This window comes from Ursus maritimus, unplaced genomic scaffold (assembly GCF_017311325.1).
Source record: "Ursus maritimus isolate PB19 unplaced genomic scaffold, ASM1731132v1 scaffold_19, whole genome shotgun sequence".
In the NCBI taxonomy this organism is placed as follows: Eukaryota; Metazoa; Chordata; class Mammalia; order Carnivora; family Ursidae; genus Ursus; species Ursus maritimus.
The window spans coordinates 49839042-49865443 of record NW_024424341.1 but is presented as its reverse complement, the minus strand read 5'-3'; the positions used below and the strand labels follow the sequence as shown (position 1 = coordinate 49865443).

The following is a 26402-nucleotide window of genomic DNA, read 5'->3' as shown; positions in this document are numbered from 1 at the left end:
CTTAATTGCTGACATTACAGTGTTCCTATTTACACGAGTTGAGCCTTTGCGGGACTGCCATGGTCAGGAATCCACGATGGAAACGTGAGGTCCACAGATGGGCGTCCCGTGTAGCTTGACACGAAATGGCCCAGAATGTGGAATCCAGACACACTTACACTGAGTGGCACAACTCGCACTACGGAACTATTCTCTATGTGTGCTTTAAACCGGTGACATTGCTAGGTAAAGTACCCATTTGCTGTGGCCAGCCCCGGGCGAGGCATCTCACCACTGGGTCTCCAAGAGGCCAGCTCATCTTATCACAACAATCCTGTGAGGCATGAACTCATCCTACCCTTTTACTGATAAGAACACTGAGGCTCCCAGTGGTTAAGTGACTTGCCTTCAGTTTCAGTCATGGGGAGAAAAAGCCAGGATTTGAATCCACTTCTGCTTGACTCTGCAAGCCAAGCTTTCCCCACCTACCAAATACCCAGCATGAGGGACTGCTTCCTACGCCCCTCCTGGATGTTAGGCTCTGCCTCATGCAGGGACCTTTCCCAAGACATGGGTGCTATCATTCTGCCCATTTTACAGAGGAGGGACCCAAGGTTCGGAGAGGCAGGATCACACAGCTAAGAAGTGGCAAAGAAAGAACTCAAACTCAGGGCTAACTCTGAGACCAACGCTCTTACAGAACGTTACCAGGTTAACCTTATGAGATCACTCCGATCTGACCATTTTTGGTCTATAAAATCTACAATGTCATCTGTACCAATGGAAAAAAAAAGGCATTTCCTAAACCACAGGTCTGTGGGGTTTCTGTTCTTTAGAAACTAGGAAGAGTTGTCTCAGGACAGCATCTGGATGGCATGTCTAGGAGAGGAGCCTCATGAAGTGGGCGTTAGCTGCTCTTGCCCACCTAGTACCTCTTCCTTCTTCTGGCAGCCATGTCCATCCCTTTTGGGAAAGCACCTCCCTGATCCCTGTCAACGTTTCACATTGAGCTGACCCCATTTTCCCTCCCTAGGGGTGGACACGTGCTTCAGGCTTGGCCAGTCAGCTAGTTCCATCCCCGCCCCAGGCCCAGGGACTGGCAAGTGAATGGTCAACAAGAGTCAGGCCTGAAATGTTTCTGGGACGCCAGGGAGGCACAGCTCTCTCTCCCTGGGGTGGCTCTGCTGGTGGGATGTGAGCAGAGGGCATCTTTGCCACTACTTGGGAAGACCTGTGAAGAAGGCCACGATGAAGAAAAGCAGAAGGGAGAAATGAAAAGGATTCCTAACATTGTTGAGCCCCTGGATCCAGCCATACCTAAAGTCAACCCTATCCTGGCACTTGAGAGTTACACCACACAGTAAGACTCATTTTTTGCTTATGCCAGTTTGGTTTGTGTTTTTGTTACTTCTGGTCGAAATAATGTTTACTGATTCACTCTTCTTTTTCACAGGACCCCTGATGACACAACAGACTGTTGAGTTGGGTAGCTAGATGATAGCAGGGTGGCCAAGGAACAGCTAGAAAAACACTGGTATCAAACGACACATGACCTAGCCTCCATCCCCTAGGTGACAGGACCGTGGTGTGGAGGGTCTCCAAGGCCATAGGCCCCCATCTGCTGCACGGGATGGTAGCAGGAGAGCCAATGCCCGCCAGGCAGCCAGCTACCAGCCACAGGGAGGGAGAGTGAGTTGGAGTTCAGTTGTGCATCCACTGGAAATCATGCGGGGCCCCCCCGCCCTGGGCCCCACTGACCTGCTGCCTGTTGTTGGGGGTGTAAGGGAGCAGGGTGGAGACATGGAACATGATCTCGTAGTCCTGGTATGTCGTGTAGAGGGAGTGGGTGCCCGTGGAGTCAGCTGCAACAGAAACACCAGTTAGCACCACGTTTCTCCAACCTCTGGGTTTGTGCCACGTCCCACAGGCCATCTGCATTCATTTTCAGCTTGATGTTTGCACTTAACTCCACTCTTTAAAATTAAATAAATTTAGGTAAAAAGGAAACCTGTTACACACCCAACACGTTGGTAAAAATTTCAAAGTCTGACTGTAGCAGGGGCAGGTGGGGATATAGAGCCACCGGATCCCCTTCTGTGGCTTGTTAGGCGTGTAAATTGGTACAACCACTTTGGAAAACTTCTTAGTAATAGCTAGTGATTAAGCCTGAAGATCGGCTTAACTGACGGCCCAGCACTTCGTCTCCTAGGATCATAACCTAGAGAAATCGCATACACGTGCCCTGCGGTATAGGTAACGAGTGCCTTCGAATGTCAGTCAGACAGATGAATAAACAAACTGGTATCCTCAAACTGTGGAAAAATACAAAGCCTTGAAATGAGCCGTAGTCACCACATGGGTGAATCCACATATATAATGCTGAATGAAAGATGCCAGACACAAAAGGAGCACATACTGTAGGATTCCATTCACATTATGTTCAAAACAAAGCCAAACAAGTTACATTCAGAGATGCATCTATAGGTAGCAAAACTATGAATGACAGTCATGAGAGTCAGGATACTAGTTGCCCCCAATGGGAGGGGGTTGTGACCAGGGAGCACATCTGATTATTGGCTCCAGGTTTCCGAGGGGGAACGGAAGCACAGGGAGGGAATGACTTGCCTGAGGTCACACTGCAAGGCACAGTGGAGTCTGGACTGGAACTCAGGCTGACTCCACAGTGTTTTCTTAACAGTACTCGGTGCTGCTCTTAAGGGTTTCACATTCCTCATAGGAAGCATCCACATCCCTAAACTTGTGTCCTGAGGGCCCTGCAAAGTGGGTCCTGCCTGCCTTCCTCATTCCATCCTCCACATTAATTCCCTGCACGACAGCCTTTAGACCTCACGGCTTTTGCATGTGCTGTTCCTTTCTCCTGGAATGCTTTTCCTGCTCCCTCTTTGCCTCTTATAGTCCATCTCACCCCTCTCAGGCCACAGGCCATGTTCTCCAGGGCCCCTTCCCCACTCGGACCTAAGATCAGGTTCCCCATGCATGTTCCTCTCATCTTGAATGGCTCCTTCCTGCCCAGGGAGAAAGGCTGGGAGGTTTTTGTTGAACAAAGGAGCAAACCCACGAACTATGCTGCCAGGATCTCCAGGGTGTCACGTTCACCCCAGGAGGCCCATTCGTTGGCCCTTTCAGGCATTCAGGGCCACCAAGCTTTAGTTAACCACAGGTGCTGGGGAGACAGTGGTAGAACAGCCCGAGAGTGGCCTTACATTGTGGGGAGAAGCTGGGACCGGTGAGGGCACTGAAGCAACCACTAGCCAGCGCTAGAGCCAGGTCCGGGGCCAGGTGACCTTTAGGGGGCTGCAAGCCCAGGGCATCCTTATCTGGTAGCTGGGGACACTGGCAGCAGCTGGCGCCTGCGTTAGGAGTCTCTGTAAGGTGCTGCGCTGGCGTCTGATCCTCAGAGCAAGTCAGGGAAGGGGGGCAAGAGGACGGCCGCCACGTTGGGCAGGACGCTGAGCCCCAGGAGCAGGCATCTGTCTGAGAAGGGGGATAACAAGTCTGTTCCTTTTTCTTAGGGCACCGGCCCTTCAGCGGTGAAGGAATCACCTGAAGGAAGGAGCAACAGAACCACAGTCCTAGCGCTCACGCTTGCCACTGGCTTCCTGGGCGCCGGGTGTGGAGTGGATGCGGCAGCTCGGGGAGGCCGGGCAGGCCCAGGGTCCCGCACGGGGTGAGGGCTGGGTCTGGTAGCTTCACCACTGTGCTCCTGAGGTAAGTGCCACCATCAGCCTCACTGGACAGATGAGGAAGCTGAGGCAGAAGGAGGCAAAGCCACCGGTCCAGGATCCCTAAACCAGCGATGGCACAATGATCTTATTCCTCCCACTGCCTCCTTCGATGGACGCAGGACAGACGCAGGCCCCAGCGAAGGCTCCAGTCATCGTGCCCAACTTGGTTTCCTCACCTGGGCCTCCGTCTTCCCCATGAGGAAGCCGAAGCCAGCAAGGTGAGGAGAAGAGCCGGTGATCAGGCCAGGGCCCCATCACAGGGCTTTCCGACTCCGCCAGAGCAACTAACCCGGCAAAGGCGCCCCTCTAAGGACGCTGGGCAGTCAGGCCTCTCCCCAGGGAGCTGTGATGTGAGTCCACAACATCGCTCTTCCATCCCCCCAAACTGCCATGAAATACTTCCATCCTATTCGTCCTATGTACACATACTATGTACATACGTGCATATGGATGCATGGAAACGCTGGAAGGAACATGTTGTCTCTTGCATCTGCCTTATAGGAAGCCGACCACCACCAATTCTCCATGATAACGTACATTTTCTATTATATCCACCCTCTCCCTGGAGGCGGCCACCACCCTGAACGTCGTCGTGTCCATCACTGCCTCGCTTGTCTTTAGAGTTCTACTGTGCAAGAGTAACCCCCTGAGACCATACACTGTTGAGTGTGCTTTAAAAATAACAGTTGTGTAAAAGGCATCACTCAGTACCCGCTCTTGTGAGGTCACTGTCCATGCTCACCGACAAGCATGCCGCCCTTGTCCAGGATGACGCCTGCGACTCCTGTCATTGCTGTCACTGTCACACAGCACTGTGCTGTACGAAACACAATTCTGCCCGTGCGCGCTGGGCCCCTTGGGTCATGAATCCTCATCTCCCAGCGCACGTGTGCGTGAGTTCTCAGAGGATGCATCTGGGAGCGTGACTGCTGACCCCTGGAGGTGCTGTATCTACAAACTTTACTAGAATATGCCCTACTGTTTTCCAGAGTGGTCACACTATCCACGTCCCCGTCAGTGGAGGCTGAGAGCTCCCACTGCCCTGCGTCCTTACCCAGGTACCACCGGGCCCTGTGACTTTGCCCCCGGGGTGGGCATGCGGTGGTGGCCCCCCGTGATCTAACCGCCCCCTCTCAATGTGAGGCCACCTCGTCACTTACTCTTGACATCCAGCTGGGCGGCATACTTGGTGAAGCCCTTCAGGCAGACCTTCTCCCCGATCAGGGAGAGGAACTCCTCGAAGGCGGGGCCGGCCTCCTCGTTGTTGTACATCTCCTCCTCGGAGCTCTGGCCAGCCTTGCAGTAGAGGATGCCCACTTTGTGCTTCCGGCACAGCTGCAGAGGCGAGAGCAGCTCTGTGAAGCGGGCCCCGCGAGCGGGGATGTCAGAAGGAGCGGAACAAAGGGGCTTTCTCAGGCATGGCATCCAGGGAGCTGCTGGGGTCCCACAGCCATTCAGCGCCGCAGCCAGAGAGGAAGGAGAAAGGCACGGGGGCATGTCCCCATTGTCCCTCTCCCTCCTTCCCATTCCAGAGAAGCACAACAAGGTGTCCGTGCAGCCAGCTCCTGTTCTCTCTGTAGAGGGCCGTGCCACTCTCCCAAGAGTAAGACACCGTGGCCTTGGCTGGCTGGCCACAGTAGGTGGCCTGGAACTGGCTAAGATTCTGCAAAAGGAAATTCTCATGGGCTCGGGGCTCAGTACAGTCAACACTGTTTTCAGGGGGTGGGCCTACAATCACCATGTTTGATCTGTGTCTCGCTCATTCCCCTGGTCACTGGTGACTGGACCGTGGACAGACAGCTGGCTTAAGCGTGGGCCAGTCAGAGGCTCTCCCGGGACTGAGAGTCAGCCAACTGGGGTCTGCAGGTAGCTGTCATTCTCATAGACACTCTAAGAACTGTGGGGGGACAGAGCAGAGGAAGCCAGTGTGCAGAGAGGGGGAGGGAACACACGAACACACACACGCACGCCCAGTGGCTGTCTCATCCTCAGATCATTTTTCTCCTGAGGCCCTGTCACATCCCTGCTCTTGGCACCCTTGGAATTTGATAATAGATCCCTCCTTTTACTTAAAGTAGCTTAGGTGGGTCTCTATTCTGAAAAAAGAAAAAAAAAAAAAAAAGACCAAGACAGAAAGAGGTACCAGGATGGGGTTGCAGTGGCCCCCCCTCTGGCCCCCAGCTCACCCCTTGCTCGTCGAGCTTCAGCAGCTGCTCGGTCACCTTGGGAGTGTTGAGAGCCAGCCGCAGGCAGTGGATGTTGAGCTCGGGGATGACGTACTCCAGGGCGTCCTTCAGGGGGAGGCCCCGCCCTGTCCCATGCTTCGTGGCGGTGGGGGTGGCGTCCTCCAGGATAGAGCCCCGCAGGGTGATGAGCTGTTTGAGGAAGGGAAGGTCAGGTCAGGAAGCTCTCAGGACCCAGGAAGGGAACAGCATCCTGTTCTCAGAGCAAAGTGTGCGATGGTCAGAAGCTTGGGGCCCAGGGCCAGCCCTGGGTTTGGACCAGGATTTGAACTTGCTGCTTCCTCCGTGTGATCTCGAGCAGCCACCTTCAAATCTCTGGGCCTCAGCTTCTCTTTCATGAAATGAGTATAGTGACGGCATCACAGTCCTGAAGGGTGCTGAGAGGACTAAGCTGGTTAAGATTTTGAGACAAAGGATGGAGCACACCTTTGTCCGTCAACAAATACCAACTGAGTGCCCCCGAAGTACAGCCCTGTTCTGGGTGCAGTGAACGAAACAAAGACCCCTGCCCACACCCAACTGGCATTTAAATGGGGAGCAGATTATGTCAGGTTAGTAAGAAGTATAATGAATAAAACAGGCTCCATAAGGAGAGTACCCAATGAGCACTCTGGCTTTGTTACAGTATGTGCACATGTTATCGTGATAACATGGTTCGTCTGAGGTGGGGCCCAGGGATGTATGCACACGTGCATGTATGCATTCAGATTTATATAGGTGGATACTTAATGCACGTGTGCACGCACACACACAGTCTTTTCAATCACTCAGGTGATTCTGATGCGTAGCCAGGCTTGAAAACCTTGAGTCAAGCCAATCACGGCCATCTCATTGCCCTTTCCCAGATGGTGCTTTCCAAGTTTTTCCTATAGCTGGCCACATGACTAGCTCCAGGTAATGACACGTGAGGGGAATTCAGCTTGGGAAGGACTTCTGGGCACATGTGCTTCCCTTAGTTAGAGGAAAGCCTTTCCACCTGCCTATTTCTTCTTGTTGAGGACATTGGTGTGAGGATAAGAGGTTTGGGGCTGTGGCAGCCATCTCGTGATCACGAGGAAAGAGACAAGAAAACCATGGAGAAGTTAATCTCTGCAGTTGCCTACCTCCAGAACTCTCATTAGAGAATTAAAACAACCCTCTATTTGTTTTAGCTATGGTTAGTCAGATTTTTCAGATTTACAGACAAAGCAGTTTCTAACTGATACACCTTTATAACAAAGTCACATTTGTGAAGGTGCAACTGACTATGTTATATTCCAGGTACAAGAGTAATTATCTAACTAAATGTATAGGTTTGTTCAGGGGAGGTTTTGTCATCTCCATTTTACAGATAAGAAAACTGCAGCTCTGGGACACCTGGGTGGCTCAGTCGGTTGAGTGCCTGACTACTGATTTTAGCTCAGATCATGATCTCTGGGTCATGGGATCAAGCCCCGAACTGGGTTCCACACTCCGCAGGGAGTCTGCTGGAAATTCTCTCCCTCTGCCCCACCTCTGTGCACGCATGTACACACACGCTTTCTTTCAAGAGATAAATAAATAAAACCTTAAAAAAAAAAAAGAAAACTGAAGCAATGAGAGGTTAGGTGTCTTCTCTAAGGCCACCATAATTAAGTGACAGAACCAGGATTCCAATGCAGCCCTGACTTTTCCAAAACTCATGATTTTTTTCTTTGAAGGTTTTTAATTTTTTTTTTTTACTGTGAAGCATTATCCACATACAGAAAAGTACACAACATATGTAAGCATAGCTAAAGGAATTATCACCCAGCAAACACCTAGGTAATCACCACCAAATCAAAAAATAAATATTTTCAGCCCCCTGAAACCTCTTCCCTCCTCCCCAAAGCCAACTCTACCCCAACTTCTAACTCCATAATTTATTTCTGCCTGTTTTTGAGCTTCATGCAGTTTGTATTCTTTTATATCTGGATTTTTTCTCTCAAGGCCATGGATATGAGATTCGACCACGTTGCTGTGAGAAGCTGATGTTTTGCCACGATGGATCCAATCCATTCTACTGTGGAGCACAGAAACTGCTTCCAGTGGTGGACAACTACGAGCGCTGCTGTTAGGAACACTCACAGAAGCACCTCTTGGTGCACACGAACACATTTTCTTTTGCGTTTATACCTAGGAGAGCAACTGCTGAGTCACCGGGCATGTTAATCTTTAATTTTACTGAAGTTTTCCAAGTGGTTGTACCAATTTACACCCCGCTAGCCCTGATACCTCCCGCTGCTTCATGTCCCCGTTACACCAGCTCTGGCTTCTATTCACAATGTGAGCTGGCCATCAGGTGATGCCATGGGCAGGGCCAGGCCCTGCAGCTCCAGTCCCCCAAAACAGCACAACGGGGGGTCTGCAGCAATACCAGGAAAAACATCCTCCTTGAGGGGACTGCTACAAGCACCCAGAACACACTTGAGACTATGGTTTAAAGACTAAGGAGGATCAGTGTTAACTGGAAAACATGCTGGCCCTAAGTCAACATGTTGACACAGAGGTGGCAAAAACAATGTGTCATGACATTGCCTCTAAGCATACAGCCCACCCTTTCCAAACAGGACCTGGGCAAGAGGCGTACACAGAAGGAACGGAATGATCTCGTGTTTGGGAGTTCCCAGTTCTGGCCCCAGTAATTAATAGACAAGTCTCTCTTATCATGATCTTGAAAAAAGATCATGAAAAGCAATGATGACGGTGCTTTGCCCTGCTGGTCTGGGTGGCCCTGCTGGTCTGGGCCGCCCTGGGACTGTAGATTTTAATGAATGCACCAACAGGATCAGTGTTTTTATATCCTGCTGACGCTGGCCCGCAGCGCCCTCTGCTGGGCCCAAGGGGAAGCGTGGTCCTGCACCTCATTCTTTCTCCCGCACTAGAGACAGGTGGCCTCCCGTTATATTCTGGCTCTGAAGACTGGACCAAAAGCCACGACCTGAAAAGCTCCCAACTTCTCCTTTTCTGCTGGGGATAATAAGTAGGGCACTGGCAGGATGCAAGGAGGGGCCAGCCATCTCTAACCTCCACCTGGTCCTGTCCACCATCATCACCTACCTGGCCTGTGATAACAGCCCTCCTCCTGGTCCCCCTGCTGCCCCCCCGCCACCACCCGATCCATTCTTCCCGCAGCAGCTTGAGTCAGACCACGCCTCTCCTCTGCGCAGAATGGGCTAGTGGCTTCCCATCTCTCTCCAAATAAAATCTATATACCCTGCTCAGCCTGCAAGGTCCTGTGTGATCTCACCCTCAATGACACCTGTCATCATTTCACAGAGGATAACCAGTCAAGTGAGCCGCAAGAAGGTCTCAAGGCCATGTAAGCCAGGAGATTTCGATTTGCACAAGTTGTTCAATGTTGGCTTCTGACTCAGATGCATCCCCTTCTCTGCTGAGCGGTGGGTGCACCTGTCAGGAATGTTTGCTGGGAGGTTACTGAGGAGTCTGTCTGCCTGGGTTCAAATCCTGACTCTACCCCTTCCCTGGCTGTGTGACCCTGGGCAAGTTGCTTAATTTCTCTGTGCCTGTTTCCTCATCTATAAAATGGGGATAAAGCACCTACCTCCAAGAGTTGTAAAGATTCAATAAGATAGTCCATGTGCAGCACTCCGCATTGTGTCTGGCATACAGGGAGCGCTCAATACGTGTGTTAGCCATTATTATGTATACGCACATGTCAAATGTGTTTGTACAAAGCCATATGCATAGTTTTAACCTTTAACAGGAAAATACAGTTGGCTTTTCTCCCCATTTAACAATATGCTTTGGAGATTATTTCCAGAAACACACACAATCAGAGGTACCCACTGAACACAAATGAGGTCCTAGTCAATACGCTGTTGCTCCTTGCTTTTTTCACTTAATAGAGGAGACTCTCCCTTTTCTACTTTGTGTCCTTATGTACTTAAATTCTTTTTTAAAAAAGATTTTACTTATTTACTTGGCAGAGAGAGAGCAAGCACAAGCAGGGGGAGCAGCAGAGGGAGAGGGAGAGGCAGACTCACCGCTGAGCAGGGAGCCTGATGTGGGACTCAATCCCAGGACCCTGGGATCATGACCTGAGCTGAAGGCAGATGCTTAACTGACTGAGCCACCCAGGCGCCCCTTCAGGGGGAGGCCCTGCCCTGTCCCATGCTTTGTGGACATTCATCAAATTCTTAATGAGTGACTGTTACTTTTTAAATTAAAAAGAAAAGACAAGTCCAAACCTCTAACCCTAACGAAACCAAAGCCTATCAAAAACTCATGCTTTCTGGGCTAAGGGGAACCTGCTGGGTCAGGAGGCTAGACCATCCCTGGCTGGCTGGGGTTCCCTGTGTCCTGAGAGAGAGAGGCCAGCAATGGGCTCGGGACAGGGCAGCCTTGGCCCAGGGTTCATCCTGTCTGGGCTGGGGTGGGGGCAGGGGCTGACGGTCAGGCGTGTGGTGCCAAGGCCCAGCTCCAAGTCTGTTCCTGTCCTGGCGGGAAGCTCAGTGCTTCCCATCTGCTGGGAGATGGGGGCCCACTTGACTGTCTGCTTGGCGGCCGGGGGTGGCCATCTGGGGCGGGCCGGCCTGCTGGCTTGGAAAACAGTCTGAGCCCTTCACTCTGGACCCCACACCTTGGTTTACGGGAGCCTGAGGTCTGTGCATGTGGAAGGAGGACAGCACTCTGCCTGTAAGCTCAACCCTCGCTCCCCAGCATGGCCCTCGGACCTCGTGGGGGACAGTGACAGCCAGGGCACTCACTGCCCTGCAGCCTTGTACGCCGGTCCAAGAGAACCTTCTGCCGTTCCTGGAGACGGGGAGCAAACAGCACAAAGCCTATTTACAGATGAAGAAACTGAGGAGCCCAGAGGCAAAGCCATCTGTCCAAGGTCACATGGCCAGTGAGTGGCAGAGCTGGATCGAACCCAGGGCTGTCTACTCCCAGAGCCAGAATTCAAATTCAACCCAACAGGCAGGGTGCCGAGTGGTTAAGAGCATGGGCTTGGGCCCTGGGCAGCCTGGGTCCACAAGCCGGCTCTGCCACTGGGGACCCTGACAAATGATTCTCTCTCTGGGCCTCAACCTCCCATCCTCATCTGCACAATGGGAACAATGGGAAGCACATCATGAGACTGATGCAACACTTAGGACAGTGTCCAGCAAGAACACGTGCTGAGAGTGTTAGCTATTATTGCTGCTGACTGTGGGACCGTCCTCCCTGCCGCTGCCACAGGAAGGGCTCGAGGAAGAGGCAAGGCAAACCTTGCTGGCTGCTGCCCTCCTTCAACCCCAGATGAGGAGGTCCTCGGGCCCAAGTGCCCAGCAGGGCAGCTCCACAAGGAGTAGGGCTCAAGGCTGAGTCGGTGGGTGGCCTGCATGCATGTAGGGAAAGAAAAAGGCCCTGCCTCGAATGTGACGAGGGGACAGGAGATGGAGACACCCTGCCAACTAACTTCACTCGGCTCTCCTGAGTGCTGGCACTGCCTGTATGTGTAACCTCGCAGGGTCCACACCACAGTCCTGTGAGACTGGGATTCGCAAGGGGGAAACGGAGGCTCTGAGAGGAGAAGCCAGGTACCCATGTTCACAGCTGGTGAGTGGCCAAAATAGGAATCCATACCAGGTCTCCAATGTGCCAGACATGGTCCTGCCTCTGGACCTTTGCACTGGCTGTTCCCTTTGCCCAGAATGCTCTTGTTCCAGATGTCCACATGGCTCCTTCTCTCATCTCCTTCAGGTCATTACTCAAAAGTTATCCTCCCAGTGAGACCTCCCTTGACCATTCTGCCTAAAAATCAAACCACCCCTCACACTTCCTAGCTCTTCCTTTACTTTCTACCTTGTCACCACCTGCCACATTGTATAATTTACTGAAGTATGTGTGTACTGTCTACCTCCCCCACAAGACTGCGGTCCCACAAACATCTCTGCTGCCTTATTCACCATGTGTCCTCAGTGCCCAGCACAGGGCTGGCAGACAGTGGTCCCGAGAGAACCTCTGCGGAGTGGATGAATCCCAGACCTGTGGCCCTAAGCCTCACGAGCCTCGTGCCCACCCTGGGGAGGACTGGAGGCTAGTTTTGTGGGTGTTGGGGCTCGGAAGTGGACGGAAGCAGGTGCAAGGCGGCACAGCCCTAAGCTGGTTCAAACTTCTTGAATAGGAAACACAGCAAAAATATTATATCTCAACCCAGCATCCCTTCACCCAAGTCTCAGGAGCCCTGGTATGCGCAATGCAGGCTGGTTTTTAAAAAATTCATTCTACATATTCCACTTTTATTAATAAAAAACACCACCACCAAAGCGCTGGCACTGAGGTGAGTTTGTAACTCAGCAATGGGTCTGCCGGGCAGTCTGAGCCAAGTCAGTGGAATCCCAGAGGCAGCTGAGCTGGGGCTAGAGAACAGGCGGACTCTTTGCCCTGCCGCCTACCGGAGGCTGCTTTGGGCAAGTCCCTTAACCTCTCTGAGCCTATTTCGTCTTCCGGAAATGAGGCTAACGGTGCCTTCATGGAACTGTCATGACATTTAAGTGCATGAATATACATAAAGGGTAAAGCTAATACGTGACACAATGTTAAGGAGATCGGCAACATAACAGTAATTGTAATATTATTTGTGTTTGATTGTTGTCATTTCACCCAGCAGTTCCCTGGATGTCATGACACAATCTGATGCAATGTGAGCTGTCACCTCACATTCTGCCTGATGCTCATCTGGCCATAAAGGTGAGGAGAGGGGGAGGAGGCTGGGAGATAGAGGGGCTGGTGACCACCTGTGGTCTGGGGCATGAGGTTTGGGGGCTGCCTCCTCTAAGCTGCCACAAAGCCTCTGTGTCATCCCATTCCTCCTCAGTGAGAGGGTCTTACTGAGGGGATGGGGCCCTCGGTACAGCATCTGTCAGTCTGGATGACGTCCAGGCTCGGCTGGCCCCACACCCAAAGCCCCTGGCGGCGGCAGCCTGCTGGGTCCCCATGTCTGGGCAAAGGCCAAGAACAAGGGGGATGGGGCAATGCAGGGCTGCGGGAGACCCATTTTCGGGGCCTGTCCAGCTGACTTCCACCCCCTTTTTGGAAAGGTTGTCCTCACTTGGGTCTTTTGGAAGTCTCTAGTGTTTTTGCAGGCCTAGCTCCCCTCTTTTGGCAGAAGAACTCCCCGGCTGCCTTCTCCAGGTGGCTCTGATGGAACTGTCATCACAGTGTCCTGCCCTGCCCCCAGACCCAGCGGAGCACATATGATCCAAGCAGAGCCAATCACAGTCCTCCCCACCGATCTGGCAGCAAGTGTCTCTTCCCTGTGGAGGAGAACGTATAAAGATGCAGAAGAGCTGAGCCGCCAGTCTCATTTTCCCATGACATGGAGAGAGCTTGCTGGTGGCAGAAGAGAAGAAAATGACATTCACAATGCAGAAAAGAAACAGAGCTTAGAGGAGCAGAGCGGTTAAGGGGCAGAATTCTGGTGACAACATTTGAGTGCCTGGATCCAGCTATGCCTGAAGCCAGTCCTACTCTGGATTTGCAGTTATATGAACCAAAGAATTCTATTTCTGGCTTAAACCAGTTAGAAACAGATTTCTGTCAATTACAATTCAGAGTCCTAATTGAGTAGGGTGCCCCCAGCAGGCCTCATTCCCTAGCCACAGCTGATATTTAATCTAGGTGAAGACCTGTGACCAAACCAGGACAACGGGTTTCTCTACTCAGACTGGAAATCACTGGGAGTGTTTTGAGCTGAACGGTGTCGACAGCAGTGCCTGCTATGGCTGAGATTCCCCAATTCCTGTCTTGCCCGAGGCTTGCTGCCTTAATTCTTTCCATTCTGAGGATATCTCATGATCCTGAAAGAATCCCTTATAGCTCTCCCTTTGTTTCTTATGCTAACCAGAGTGAATCTCTTGCACAGGTAACAATCTTGGGCTCTCCAAGATTCCAATCCTGGCCTGGCTCCTTATTCACTGATCCCATACAAGTCACTGAATTTCTCTGAGTCTTAGTTTTCTCTTCTGTAAAATGGAGGGACTACCAGAACTGCCCTCAGGAGGTTACTGGGAGGCTTAAGTGAGATGTAGCTGGGGAAGCACTTGCCCGCAAAACCCGGTGCAGACTAACAACAGTGACAAGACCTACCTCGCGGGTCCGGAAGATGATTCTGTACTGGTACTGAGGCCCGTGGTCCTTGTGGTCCTCCAACTTCTCCCGCTTGATGCTCACCGCCACTGGCCCCAACTTCTCGTCCACACCAAAGTAATTGGCATGTTCTGAGAGAGAAGAGAGGAGGAGTTCAGAGTAAGCTCTCTGGGAAGGAGGGGTGATGTGCCATGCCTGGGGCAGGTTCTTAGGTGACCCGTGGGATCCTGCTCACACCAACCTGCCTGGTCACGGCCACGCTTGATAGACGGACCTCAAGACCTGACTGTGCCACGTCTGCCAAGTCACAGAACTCTTCCGAGCCTCAGTTCCCTCATCTGAGCAATGGGGGGCTCTGATGCTACCCACTGATGTAACTCATTGAGTGGATGTGAGGGTGAAATGAAGCTATAAATATTAAATGCTTAGCACCGTGTCTGGCATGTAAAAACCCAGCCTTGTTATGATTATCCCAGATTTGCAAATGTTCGTTGTTGGCTTAGCTACCGATTAGCCCCGTGAAGTGGTTAAGATTCTATTCTGGAGAGCCGCTCGCTGGGCTCAAATCCGGGGTCTGCCACTAGGTTAGACGAATGGCCCAGCTCAAAGTGCTCCACAGCGTTCTTGTGAGCAAAACGGGATCAGTAAGGATGGACCCACCTCCCGGCATGGTTGTCAAGATTAAATAGGTTATTAAGCGTGAAGCACTTAGCACAGGGCTGGGGACACAGTAAGCACGAAAGAAATGCTATTATCATCCCAGGGCATGATGTTTGTCAGAGAAAAGGGACCATGATTCAAGCCCCTAAGCATCACCTTTATCCAGCCATGTTTCTATAACACCTAGGACACTTAAACTACTCTTTCCTTACAGTGATAGAACCTTTGAATCACAGAGCAAGTCTCTTCTTCTCTTCCCTAAATAACAGCTGTCTCCCCCTTTCTCTAAACATGCTGCTATTTTATAATCCCTCCAGGCAAACAGTTTTTCCCCGATGTATAACCCAAGTATTTCCTGCTTGTGGCAGATATCCACCAGCAGTCTGCCTTAACTCAAGTCCACGAGGTCAACATCTAACCATCGCCAGGAATTCCTTCCCATCCCAATGCTCTGAATGTTTAACTGATGGTTCCTGTTCTCACGAAGTGCTCTTAGTGAATCAAAGGCTTACCTAAGGCCCAAATAATGTGTGTTAATTAATGGCACCCAGTTAAACCATCTCTGCAGCTGGTCAGAGAACAGCAGGATTATCTGCTCCACACATAGCGGTTCATTCCTGAAACAGCTGTACGGGTTTGTTTTATTTTCCACCAATGCATACCCAGCACCTTGCAGCCCTGGCATACCACAGGCACTCAATAAACAATGACCAATGAGTAATTTATTTATAAGCTTCTAGGGCTCCAAAGAAGTCCACTTTTGAAAGGAAACGCCTTTTTTTTTTTTGAAGCTCCATGACAAGTACTTACTACCGCACGATGAAGAACTGTTTTAATGTACAATCTTATATGATCCTCAGCACAGTCTTTCATGTAGGTATTTTCATGTGTGAATTGAAAAGAACATGTTCTCTGTTGCTTAGGTACAAAATTAATAATTAATTATATATCTATAACAAAACATATATAATTAATAACCCAATCAAAACCTGATCTACATTTATATATAATATATATATAATATAGTATAATATGATATAATAATAATATATATATAAATGTGATTATTTGGGTTATTCAAATCCTCTTCAGCCTTATTTTTTTGACTACTAAATCTGTCACTTTCAGAGAGACCCTGTCAGCGTCTCCCACTGATTGTGGATTTGTTTACTTCTCCCTGTAACCTTGTCAGTTTTTAATTTATTTATCCCCTAACTCAGGGTGCCAGGTGCACAAAGGTTCATAACTATTCGAGTTTCTTTTCTCCAGGTTAGCAACTGCCTGGAACTTTCCGCCCCATCCTCCTATTTTCAATTTCTGTGTCTTTCTGTTTTGGGGCATATGATGCTTCTACAATTGTCCCAACATTCCTAACATGAGGATACAGAGCCCAGTGAGTGAAACGTGTCACCCAGCTAATAAGCTATGACACAGACACCCCAAACCCAGGGCTGTCTGACTCGAAACACTGGAGCTCCAGACAGTGCGCACACTCTGAGTCCCACGGAATGACTTAGTTCATGTTTTGTTAGGTTTGACTAGGAAACTGGTTTAAAAAGATTTTTTTAACTAGCTGCTGTGGAGTACTAGCTGCCTACCCATTCTATTCTTCCCTTTCTCCTTTTCAAGAAAAACCCTCTACTCTTAGGGGAGGAAAAGAGAGGAGATTTGTCTAGCTAAAAACCTGTATTTCCCAGCCTGCCTTGTAGACAGAAGTGGTCAATAAGCAGCTGTGGTTGGATGGGGCTTATGAGAAAGCTCTTTAAAGGGGGCTGACTTGACAGGAGATCTGTCTTTTTGCCCTTACCCTTTCCTCTTTTTCTTTGCCTGGAAACATGGATGCAACAGCTGGAGCTGCAACAGCCATCTTGGACCAGGAGACTACTCTGGGGGCTGGAGGCCACGCGCTAAGGTTGGCACTCCTCTGATGCTGAGGAGAAACCATACCAGCCCTGGGCTGCTGACCTCCAGACTTCTTTATATCAGAGAAATAAACATCTATGTAGTTAAAGTCTGTCACTGATAGTTATAAGCAATTCCAAATCAATACAGCTGTCAGCATTTAAAATTAGGAGCATCCATTTAAAAAAAAGAGGAACAAAATTTAATTTCAGGAGAATCTGCAAAAATCGGAAAGGCTGGCAACACTGGGCTTGCCTGCATTTCCTGCATGCCTACAGTGAGATGGAGCTGAGCAGGAGCTGCCCTTTGCTCAGTCCCTGCCTGGCCCCTAATGTAGCTGCCGGGCTTTGTGGTCTCTGCACTAGGCTATGCTGCCTCCTGCAATTGTCCCACTGGCACCGACAAACCTAGAGATGTAGGAAGCCCATCTCTCCCTGGTGTTAACACCTTTGCAACATCAACAGCTCCACCTTCAAAGGGGATCCAGAACCTGCCAGCTTTTCCCCCATGCATGGGCTCCCAACCTAGACTTGTCCATCATCATCTCCTGCCTGAATAGTGCAGCAGCCTCCCCCCTGGTTTCCCTGCTTCCCAATCCCCCCACGTCTGTCCCCCAGAGGGAGGTTGTGAACATCTGAGTCAGATGAGGGCCCTCGACTGCTCAGAACTCTCTCGTGGCTCCATCTCACTCAGGGTACAGGTGAGAGTCCTCACCATGGCCCACAAAGTCCCACACAATTTGTCCCTGTCACCTCTCTGCCAGCTCCTTCCACTCTCCCTCAGTCACTCTGTCCCAGCAACACTGGCCTCCTTCCTCCTCCTTTAGTGTTTCAAAACTATTGTCTTGATCTTCCCTGCGCCGGAACACTGTTCCCAATCTCCACACAGCTCCCTCCTTCAGCCCAGTACTCAAATGACACCTACGTAGGAGGCCCTCCCAGGCCATTCCCTATTGAAAATGCAGCCTCTGACCTGGACGCTATTTCCCTCTCCCTGCTTTACTTTTCTCCACAGCACTTGCCACCCTAGGACACCTTATATATTTTACACACTAATTTAGTTTTACTGTCTTACCCCTGCTTAAGTGCTAGGAAGACAAGATCTTAGTTTTAAGCTGCTCAGTACCATATCCCCAGGCTCTAGAAAGTGCCTGGCACATAGCTGAATGGAGCACAGTGTTACTAAATAAATGCCTATCGTCTCCTGTGGCTCTAGGCTTTGGCGAGTTTGGCCCTAGCTAAGTGCCGGATGGGGCCCCGCTCACTGCATCCTCAACCCCCTCCAGGTGCTGCATCCTCGGGGCCTGGGAGGCAGGGACCCGGCACACAGGGAAGGCACACGCAGCGGGAGCCCCGGGGACAAGCTGCGGCCCGTCACCTCTGCCTACGAAGTGGTCCTGGTAGTAGCGGGCGCCCAGGTCCACGTGCTCGATGCTGTACTGCCGCGGGCGGCTCTGCGTCCTCTGCTGCTCCTTGGGCACCTCCAGCACCGAGATGCTGGCGTTGGTGCGGTGGGCGCTGAGCGCGGGCTCGGCTGACCGGCCCTCGCCGCCGCCGCCCGGGGAGCCCACGGCCGCCCGCGAGAAGCTCACGTTGCGCTCGCACTCGCCGCCGATCTCGTTGCGGAAGTGCGGGCAGCTGAGCAGCAGGTCGTTGCTGTTGTCGTCGCCCAGGTCCTGCTCCAGGTTCTCCTTGCAGTTCAGGTCCTCCGTGCTGGGGAAGGCGGCGTCCAGGCCGCCCAGGCCGTGCGCCCGCGACGCCGAGAGGGCCGCCGTGGCGGAGGCGGCCGAGGCGCCCGTGGTGGTGTTGCGCCGCTGCGCCGGGGCCACCCTGTTGGCGGCCGCCTCGTTGAGGTCGAACAGCATGCTCTGCACGTCGAAGTGGGCGAAGCTCTTCTGGCAGACCCACGGGCGGCCGGCCTCCGGGGGGCTCCGGCCCTCCTCGGCCTCCCCCAGCGCGCGGCCCATCTCGCCGTCCGCCTTCCCGCTCCTCAGCTTCCGGAAGATGGACGAGTCCGTGGCGTCCCCGCCACCCAGGCCGCGCGCCGGCTTCTTGCGGGCTTTCTCCTTCTCCTTGGCGGGCTGGGGCCCCAGGAGGCTGTCCTTGGCGGGCTGGCCGTTGCGGGGGTCCCCCTTGGCTCCGCCGCCGCCCCCCGGGACGTGGGGGCTGGCGTCGGTCTGGAGCAGCTCGCTGAGGTGCTGGGGGCCCGTGGCCTCCGGCTGTTCGCTGCGAAACTCGTTGAGAATGTCAAAGAAGCTCTGCTCGGGCACGCCCTGCACATCGATGGAGGACGTGCTCCCGTACTCCCGGAACAGGGGCAGGACCCCCGAGTGCCGGGGCCCCCGAGGCTCCCCTGTGTCCTCCACGTCACACTCGCTGAGGGTGATCTCGCTGCTGCTGCGGTGCCGCAGAGGGAGGAAGGCCCTGCCAGGGGACCGGGGCCACCCGTCCTGGAATTCCACATCTTTAGACCTTCTCCTGGAGAGTCGGTGGAAGGCTTTGGGCCCTGAGGAAGCCGGGGTGCTAACAGCGGTCTGTCCGTTCTGTATGCTCCTCATGGAATGGGCCACCTTTGTGGCCTTCGTGCCATCTGTGTCCTGGGAGGGGCTTGGGTTGTTCTGCTCTCTCAGGGCCTCCCGCTTGGGCGGCCAGTCGGCCACTCTTGCACGCACACCCATCTTGGGCACTGCGGGGGTGGTGGGACTGGGGCGGGTGGTGGCGCTGACTGGGCTCTCACCAATGGGCTGGGGCATGCTGCCGTTCTGGACCCAGAATCCCATGGGAGCATAGTCCCCTGTGTGCGGCCCTGGGAGGACATCGGCCCCCCTGGCCCCACAACTGGCTGCCAGGTCCACACCATCATTGGGAATGGGCCGATAGGTGGTCATAGTCCACGGGCACTGGAGTGCTTCTGGCCACTGTGAGCTGTGGAGTGACTTTATGGGGTCCCCTGGCCCTCAGCCATTGTTCAGGGCCGCCAGTCCCAGGATGAAGGATGCTGGCCCCTGAAGCCTGATGGGAAGGTTGTGAGCCTGTGGAGTCCAGTTCTCCACCATCGCTGTGGACAACTGAGCCAGGACAACCTCAGGAGGCAGGTGCTGTCCTGGGGTCTCCAGTCTGGCTCAGCAGGACAGAGCAGGCAGCAGACGTGGGTGAGGGCTGGCAGGCTGTAGGGCTGTCTTCCCCGCCATGCTGAAAAAGGAGAGAAGGCAAAGGTGAGATACGATGTTACTGTTCCCAGAGAAAGACTTTTTCTGTGTGTGGCAGCTTTATACTCATTTAAAGAACTTGCTTATTATGGAAATTTTCAAACATACTCCAAGTAGAGAAGAGCATGATGAGCGCCCCAGCAGCTTCAACAACCGGTAACTATTCCCCATTCCTGTTTCATCTACTCCCCCACTCCTACACTTTTGACAGAATATTTTAGAATATATCCCAGGTATCAGCTCATTTCACCTGTAAAAACTTAAGCTTATATATCCAGCAGTTAAGGTCTTTAAAAATTAACCACGATACCTTTTATCACACCCATATAGATCAACAAGTGTTTTTTTCCTTAACAAGAATTCTTTAATATTATGTAATACCCCATATCTGCATTACATTTCCCCCATTGTCTCAAAGGTGTCTTTTAGAGTTGGTCTGTTCAAATCAGGATCCAAACAAGATCCCTACTCTACTTTGGCAGATACATTTCATAAGTCTCTTCTATAATGTCTCCCTTACGCCCATCACCTTCATTGTGATGCTGCTCACTTGTGGAAGGAATGAGGTCACTCATCCCATGGCGTTTTCCACTTTCAGGATCTGGCTGCCTTTTCCCTTGTGGTGTCATTAAACACGTTCCTCTGCCCCCTGAGTCCTGTAGGTAGAGGCTGGACTGCTGTCTATCTGTCCTGCAGTCTGCCTGGCCAGCCACCCCGTCAGAAAGGAAGTAAAAATGACAGATGAGTCACCATGAATACTGGTAGATTTGGGGGAGGGGATGATTCTAGAATTCTATGTGATTAATAGATACCATGAGCCAGTAAGTCAGCTCCTGTCACTTCCTTGCTGAGATCTCCCCAGTGGCTCCTTACTGCATTAGAATAAAACCCAAATTCTTCTGCTGGCCCACAAGCCCCACAAGCTCTGGCCCCTGCCAGTCTCCCTGATGCCTCTCTTCATCCCATCACACTGGCCCTTTTTTTCTGTTCTGCTGACATACCAAACCCCACTAGGATATCGGGATATGCTTCCTTTGGTTCTTCACTAGGCTGGCTCCCTTGCATGATGTCAATTCTTCAGTGAAGCCTTCCCTATAAAGAGAAGCCCACCAAGGACTAATGGTGCTTCCCGATGAAGGGGAAGGCAGTGGGTGCATGTGTGTGTGTGTGTGTGCGCGCGCGTGTGTGTGTGCATGCGCGTGCGCGTAGGGAACATTTCCTAACTCATGTCCATAGGTACGGAACAAGCTGGCAGAGAGAGAACCAGGGGGCAACATGAAGCAGATTCATGGAAGCAAAACAGTGAGGCAAGCCTATAACATCTGAGAAAGTAAGAATCAGAAGTCAGGGAAAGGGAGGAGTGGGGAGCAAGAGTACACACCTCTTCCTAGTTCTCAAGGGAGCACCCTCGAAGCTGTAGCAGAGAGGCACACAGGGGAGGAAGCAGAGAAGGGGGAGGGAAGTAGAAAGCTCCCAGGGCTGGGTTGGTTAAGGGAGACAGAAGCAAGGCCAGGTGAGGCTGGGTGAGCAAGACAGCAGAGGCATTTCTTTCTTTTTCTTTCTTTCTTTTTTTAAAAGATTTTATTTACTTATTTGAGAGAAAGCACGAGCAGGGGTCAGGGGCAGAGGGAGAAGCACACGCCCTGCTGAGCAGAGAGCCTGATGTGGGGCTCGATCCCAGAACCCTTAATCGACTGAGCCACCCAGGCGTCCCAGCAGAGGCATTTCTACAGAGGCAGGTGGGCCTCAGCTCCGGAGACCAAGCTTTGTGGGAATGTGAATGCCAGATCATTAGATTTTTAAATAGAAATCAGAAATCTTGAATTGTATGCAACTTTTCCCAGTTTGAAAAACAAAAGTAACAGCAGCAATGACAACCAACTACCATGCAGAGAAGAGAGCTACAAGGATTTTCAAGAAACTGCTAACAGTTGTTGCCTCTGGGAAGGGGAACTACGTCTCTTTCCCCCACATCCAGCCCTCTCTCTTGCTGCACTCTGTTCCTTAGTACTTCTGAATATACTCATTTATTTATTCCTGATCCCCCACCCCATGAGGAGGTGAGATACTGCTGTGTCTTGAAAGTAGGGGAGGAAGGAGCCTTTCTTTTCATCGTACACCACTGGCGACCTTCGGAATTACCTGCGTGTACTTCTAGTCAATAAATAAATACTCAAGAACGTTACCAACAAAAACCAAGTAAGGGTCAACAAAATAAGAATGTGGGCCAAATTTGGGCAGGGGATGCTGGTCTGTGATCTCAGGTGACTGGCCCAACCAGCAGCTTCGCCAGAGAAGAGTGCCCAAGGCCTGCCCTACACTCTGCTGGGCCCTGGGTCCAAGGCCAAACTGGGGTGTGCAGCTTGGCCAGGGGCACCCTTGGGAGTGCCAGCCTGGGAGAGCATGGAGGGTTAGCTCTCTGAGGCCCCACTGGGGCTGGATGGGAAAACCAGTGGCCCAGATGTGACCCTGGCTTGCTTATGCAAGCACCTCCCGACAGATGGGCTTTGCTGATGGCATTTTGTTTCCAGCTCAGTCAGAAACCCCCCATCTGTTTTGCTCTCTTCTGTGAAAACACACAGATGTTCCTGAGGCCCTGGTGTCTTTCCACAGATCCCTTCCCGGAGCAGGTGTAGCCAAATCTCCCCGTGATGCTCAGAGGCTGAGTGATACCCACAGCCTGTGGGATTCGGGGACTGCTGCACACTGGTCCCTTTCCAGCTGCCTGCTGTCCAGCTCCCTGCTCCGAAGAGCACCCCCATCTTCCCGATGGGGAAGCCCCCATTCTGAGGGCCAGCCTGCCTGGGTTCAGATCCTAGTACGCCACAGGCTGTACTAAAACTGTGACTCAGTTTCAATCTGTAAAATGGGGAGAATACTGCTTATCTCCTGGCCACGCCTATCATTTAGGTTCCTTCCTTCATGTATCTTCTCCCTCCCCCCAATTACAGAAGCATGGCGGCTGAGTGTTCGCTGCTTGATCTCTCTGCACAAGTGTCTTCTCTTCAGTGTTCCTTGGCTCCTGCCTGTTCTCTACGCCTGTTCCTCTGGCCTCCTGGTGATCTGTCAGGCTCTGATAAATTCTGCTTCTGCCCAAGACCGTCAAGCGTGGCTTCTGCTGCTGGCACCGGAGGACCCCGACGAATGCACAGTGCCGCGTACAAGGAAGGCAGCTGGGGATGGTGGACGGGGAAATGTGGGGGCCGGCAGCACGAGAAGCGAGTGGCAGTGGGAGAGTCAGGTGGGAGGCATGTGGCTGTAAGTAAGAGAATCCCATCTACTGGAGGCTTGGGCAATGAAGACATCTCATTACCCTGTGTCACGAGGAGGCCAGATACGGTGACTCCACTCTTGATCCACTGGAATGATGTCAGGCACTTTCTCTCTCCCAACCCCATCATCTTCTGCTTCCCTCAGTGTGCTGCCGGCCTACATCTTTGGATTTTGGCCTCAGAGCAGCAAGCTGGCGGCCACAGCCATGCTTCTCACTGAACCATGGGCAGGGGGGAAAGAAAGGGATGACATAAGGCTGTTCTTACTTCTTACCCATCTGACCCTAGTCAGGAAGTAGAATGTTTGCCAGAACATTCCCCCCACACCTCGACAGACTTTCTTTGATGCCTCACTGGCCAGAATGGGGTCACATATGGCCATTCCAGGTGCAGGGAAAGCTGGGAAAGCCAAGAATCTGGATTATCCTGACTGCCCTTAGGCCAGTGAAGACTTACCTCTTGGGCTGGCCACACTGGCTCCCTAAAAATGTCAGGGTCTGTTAGAGGAGCAGGTACCCAATAGTGTATCTGTGTAAATGCTCCCAGACTATCACTTGTGAAGAAGGTGGGGAAGTCTGAGCTGAGAGGGTGCTGCCTTATCAGGCCCCCAAAGCCTGGAGGCTGGAACAGCAGACATGCAGGTGAGTGCCACAGCCGCAATGTTCTGACTCCAAAGGGCCTTGCTCTTCTGTGAAGGAGCCACGATGTCTGCCAGAATCTCCCAGGGCAGAGCAGAAGGGAAAAACGTAAGCCTTCCAGTGGTAGACACTTGTGGTTTGCTTCCCTGGCCTCTATGACTCTTTTTTCCAAAAACAGCCCAGATTTCCCTTTGGGAACCTGCTTTCTCTGACTCCCACCCAGTGGGCTAGAGGAGGAGCTCCTTCTTGAGCTCAGGAACTAACCATGTAACCTGCTCAGAACCAGTGAGACCCAGTGACATCATTGCCAAGAGTCCTAGGGCTGAAGGCTATGCTTTTCCCTCTTACCGTGAGTCTGAAAAGATGTGAGGGATGGAATCACTGTGGCCATCTTGTGACCATGAGGGAAGAACCATTTGTGAAAGGGGCTGAAATAGGGGGGATCTGGGGGCTGTAGTCATCACTTTAGTCTGAGTCAAGGTGGGTCTGAAGCCACCACTATTCATTCTACTTCCCGCCACTAGATGTTTTAATTATATAACAAAACAACACCTATAAGAGCAGCTACCACCAATGTGATCCTTCTATGGTCCAGGTCCTTCTCTAAGCACTTTACATCTATTATCTCTCTTAATTTCACAGTAACTCTGTGAAGTAGATATTGTCTCCATTTTAACATACGGAAATTGAAGCGGGCAGATGAGGTAACGTGCCTAAGGCCAGATGGCCACGAGGTGGCAGAGTTGGGAATGATCCAGAAGCTTCATTCCTGAAGTCCGGCGGTCCCGAGTTCAAGCACGAGCGCTCCCAGTTGCTCAGCGGGCAAAGTCCCAGACCTCCGATTCTCCTTTTTCTCACTGGTGACACACCGTAAAATATCTCCAGATCCAGCTGGTCCTGTGGGTTCTAGGCCATCTACTTACTTGACATCACCACGTATGTATGTCAACAGGCACTGCAAACTAACCATTCCCACCCCGAACTCCTGATCTCTCCCCATCCACGAAACTCGTTCCTTCTCAGAAATTGTCAGGGTGGGCCACAGTAACAGAGGGCCCCAAATACCAGGGGCTTACACAACAAAGGTTTCTTGGTCATTCTTCATGTCCAACACGGGTGGGCCAAGGGCCTTCTGCCCGCTCTACTCCCAGCCGACAGAACCGTCCTTCCATGAGACTCAGACGATTTCACAGGTAAGGGAGATGGCTAAACCACATAACAGCCTCCCTGTTCCCTCTGTTTCTGCTTCCCTAAATGCCCTCTTCCAAGCAGTAGAATTCATATTCACATTTGAATCTTAGTATAAATTCAAATCTTAGGATAAAACTCAAAATCCTCACCTCACCCCTCAAGGCTCCTTTCCACTTCTTCTTGTTCTGGGAGCCCGGGGCACAATGTCCATCTTTCAGTTCCACTTACTGCTTATCCTCCCTGTTGTCTCAGGCCTTTGCACAGGCCATTCCCATTGCCCTTGCCCTTACCTAGATAGTTCTTTCTCCACATGCCTTTCCCTTCTCACGAACCTTGTTCAGTCCCCAACCTGAGCTCTTAGAGCACTCTCGGAGCATATCTCTTTTGGGGTTACCTGCATCAACGTATGTATGTAATTTACCATGTAATGAACTATTAGCCATATGGAAGGTTTGTGAGGCACTGGAGTCTATTACTGCCTGCATCTCCAGCACAGGCCTGACACACAGTAGGCCATTAATAAATATCTGCTAAATGAATGAGTGGAGGGATGACAACCTCACTCAGATCAGGAAGAGCACTGGCTCAGTCAGGGTCTGTGATGGGTAGGTGGCACTTGCTTGGTGAGACCCAGTGTGTCTGCCCCTGGGAAGAAGCATGCTCAGGAAGCTGAAAGTAATGCGTGGAGTGTGTGTGTGTGTGCACGTACGTGCGCACAAGCTGCCCCTTCACAGGCCTCTGAATGAGGGAGCGGGTAGGTATCTAAAGCTTCCTTCCTAGGCAGCCTTCTGTGTCCAAGGGTGCCCCCATCTGCTTCATGGAAATGTGATCCAGTCACTGCAATGGGGACTCCGTGGGACCTAAGAACTCTGGTCAGTTCAGGGTTGTGGCACCGAGTCTGAGGGCTACTCTCTGAGGCCCAGGGGGAATGATGACCCCACTGCATGCACTTGGCAATCCAGCAGTTTCTGGGCACATACAAGTCATTCATTTGTCCAGTAAGAACTAGTCCTTCCAGCTTATTCGTTCATACAACAGACACCTATCACATTCTTAGAAATCATTTGGCCCAAAGAATTCATTCAGTCAAAAGAACACTAAAACCTTATTCTTTTAGTGAACATTGACCAGCATACAGCTCATTCATTTCACAAACACCAAGCACCTAAACACCGCACACTTATTCAATAGATTTCTCAAGCACCTACTACAGCTATTGTAGGCGCTAAAGATACAGCCCCAAGCAGGACAAACACTCCCCCTCTCATGACCTTACTTCCAGTAGAGGGAAGCCACAGAAATAAGTCAACCGAGACAGAAAACAAGGTAACTTCAAATGGTGATGAGCAGTTAAAAGGACTAAAATGCTGACGGGGGCGCTGAGGGCTGCTCTCAATGGGGGGGTGGCGGTCGGGAGGGCTGGTTGTGGGATGCCATCTGATCCGGACAGAGGGCGCCTGCCACGCACCAGG

The 26402-nt window shown here is 51.8% G+C and overlaps 1 protein-coding gene across 1 annotated transcript in view; it reads right to left on the bottom strand.

Moving 5' to 3' along the window:
* The window catches only part of SIPA1L3 (signal induced proliferation associated 1 like 3), a 96169-nt gene extending 76416 nt beyond the window's left edge, over positions 1–19753 (bottom strand). Inside the window, exons 1-5 of the mRNA XM_040633909.1 lie at positions 17999–19753; positions 14060–14190; positions 5912–6100; positions 4886–5060; positions 1738–1841 (exon numbers count right to left, since the gene is read on the bottom strand). Of these exons, the coding sequence (XP_040489843.1) occupies positions 1738–1841; positions 4886–5060; positions 5912–6100; positions 14060–14190; positions 17999–19508 (2109 nt within the window). The 5' untranslated portion in view covers positions 19509–19753. The remainder of the gene's footprint in view (positions 1–1737; positions 1842–4885; positions 5061–5911; positions 6101–14059; positions 14191–17998) is intronic.
* Between the last annotated feature and the right edge of the window lie 6649 nt (positions 19754–26402).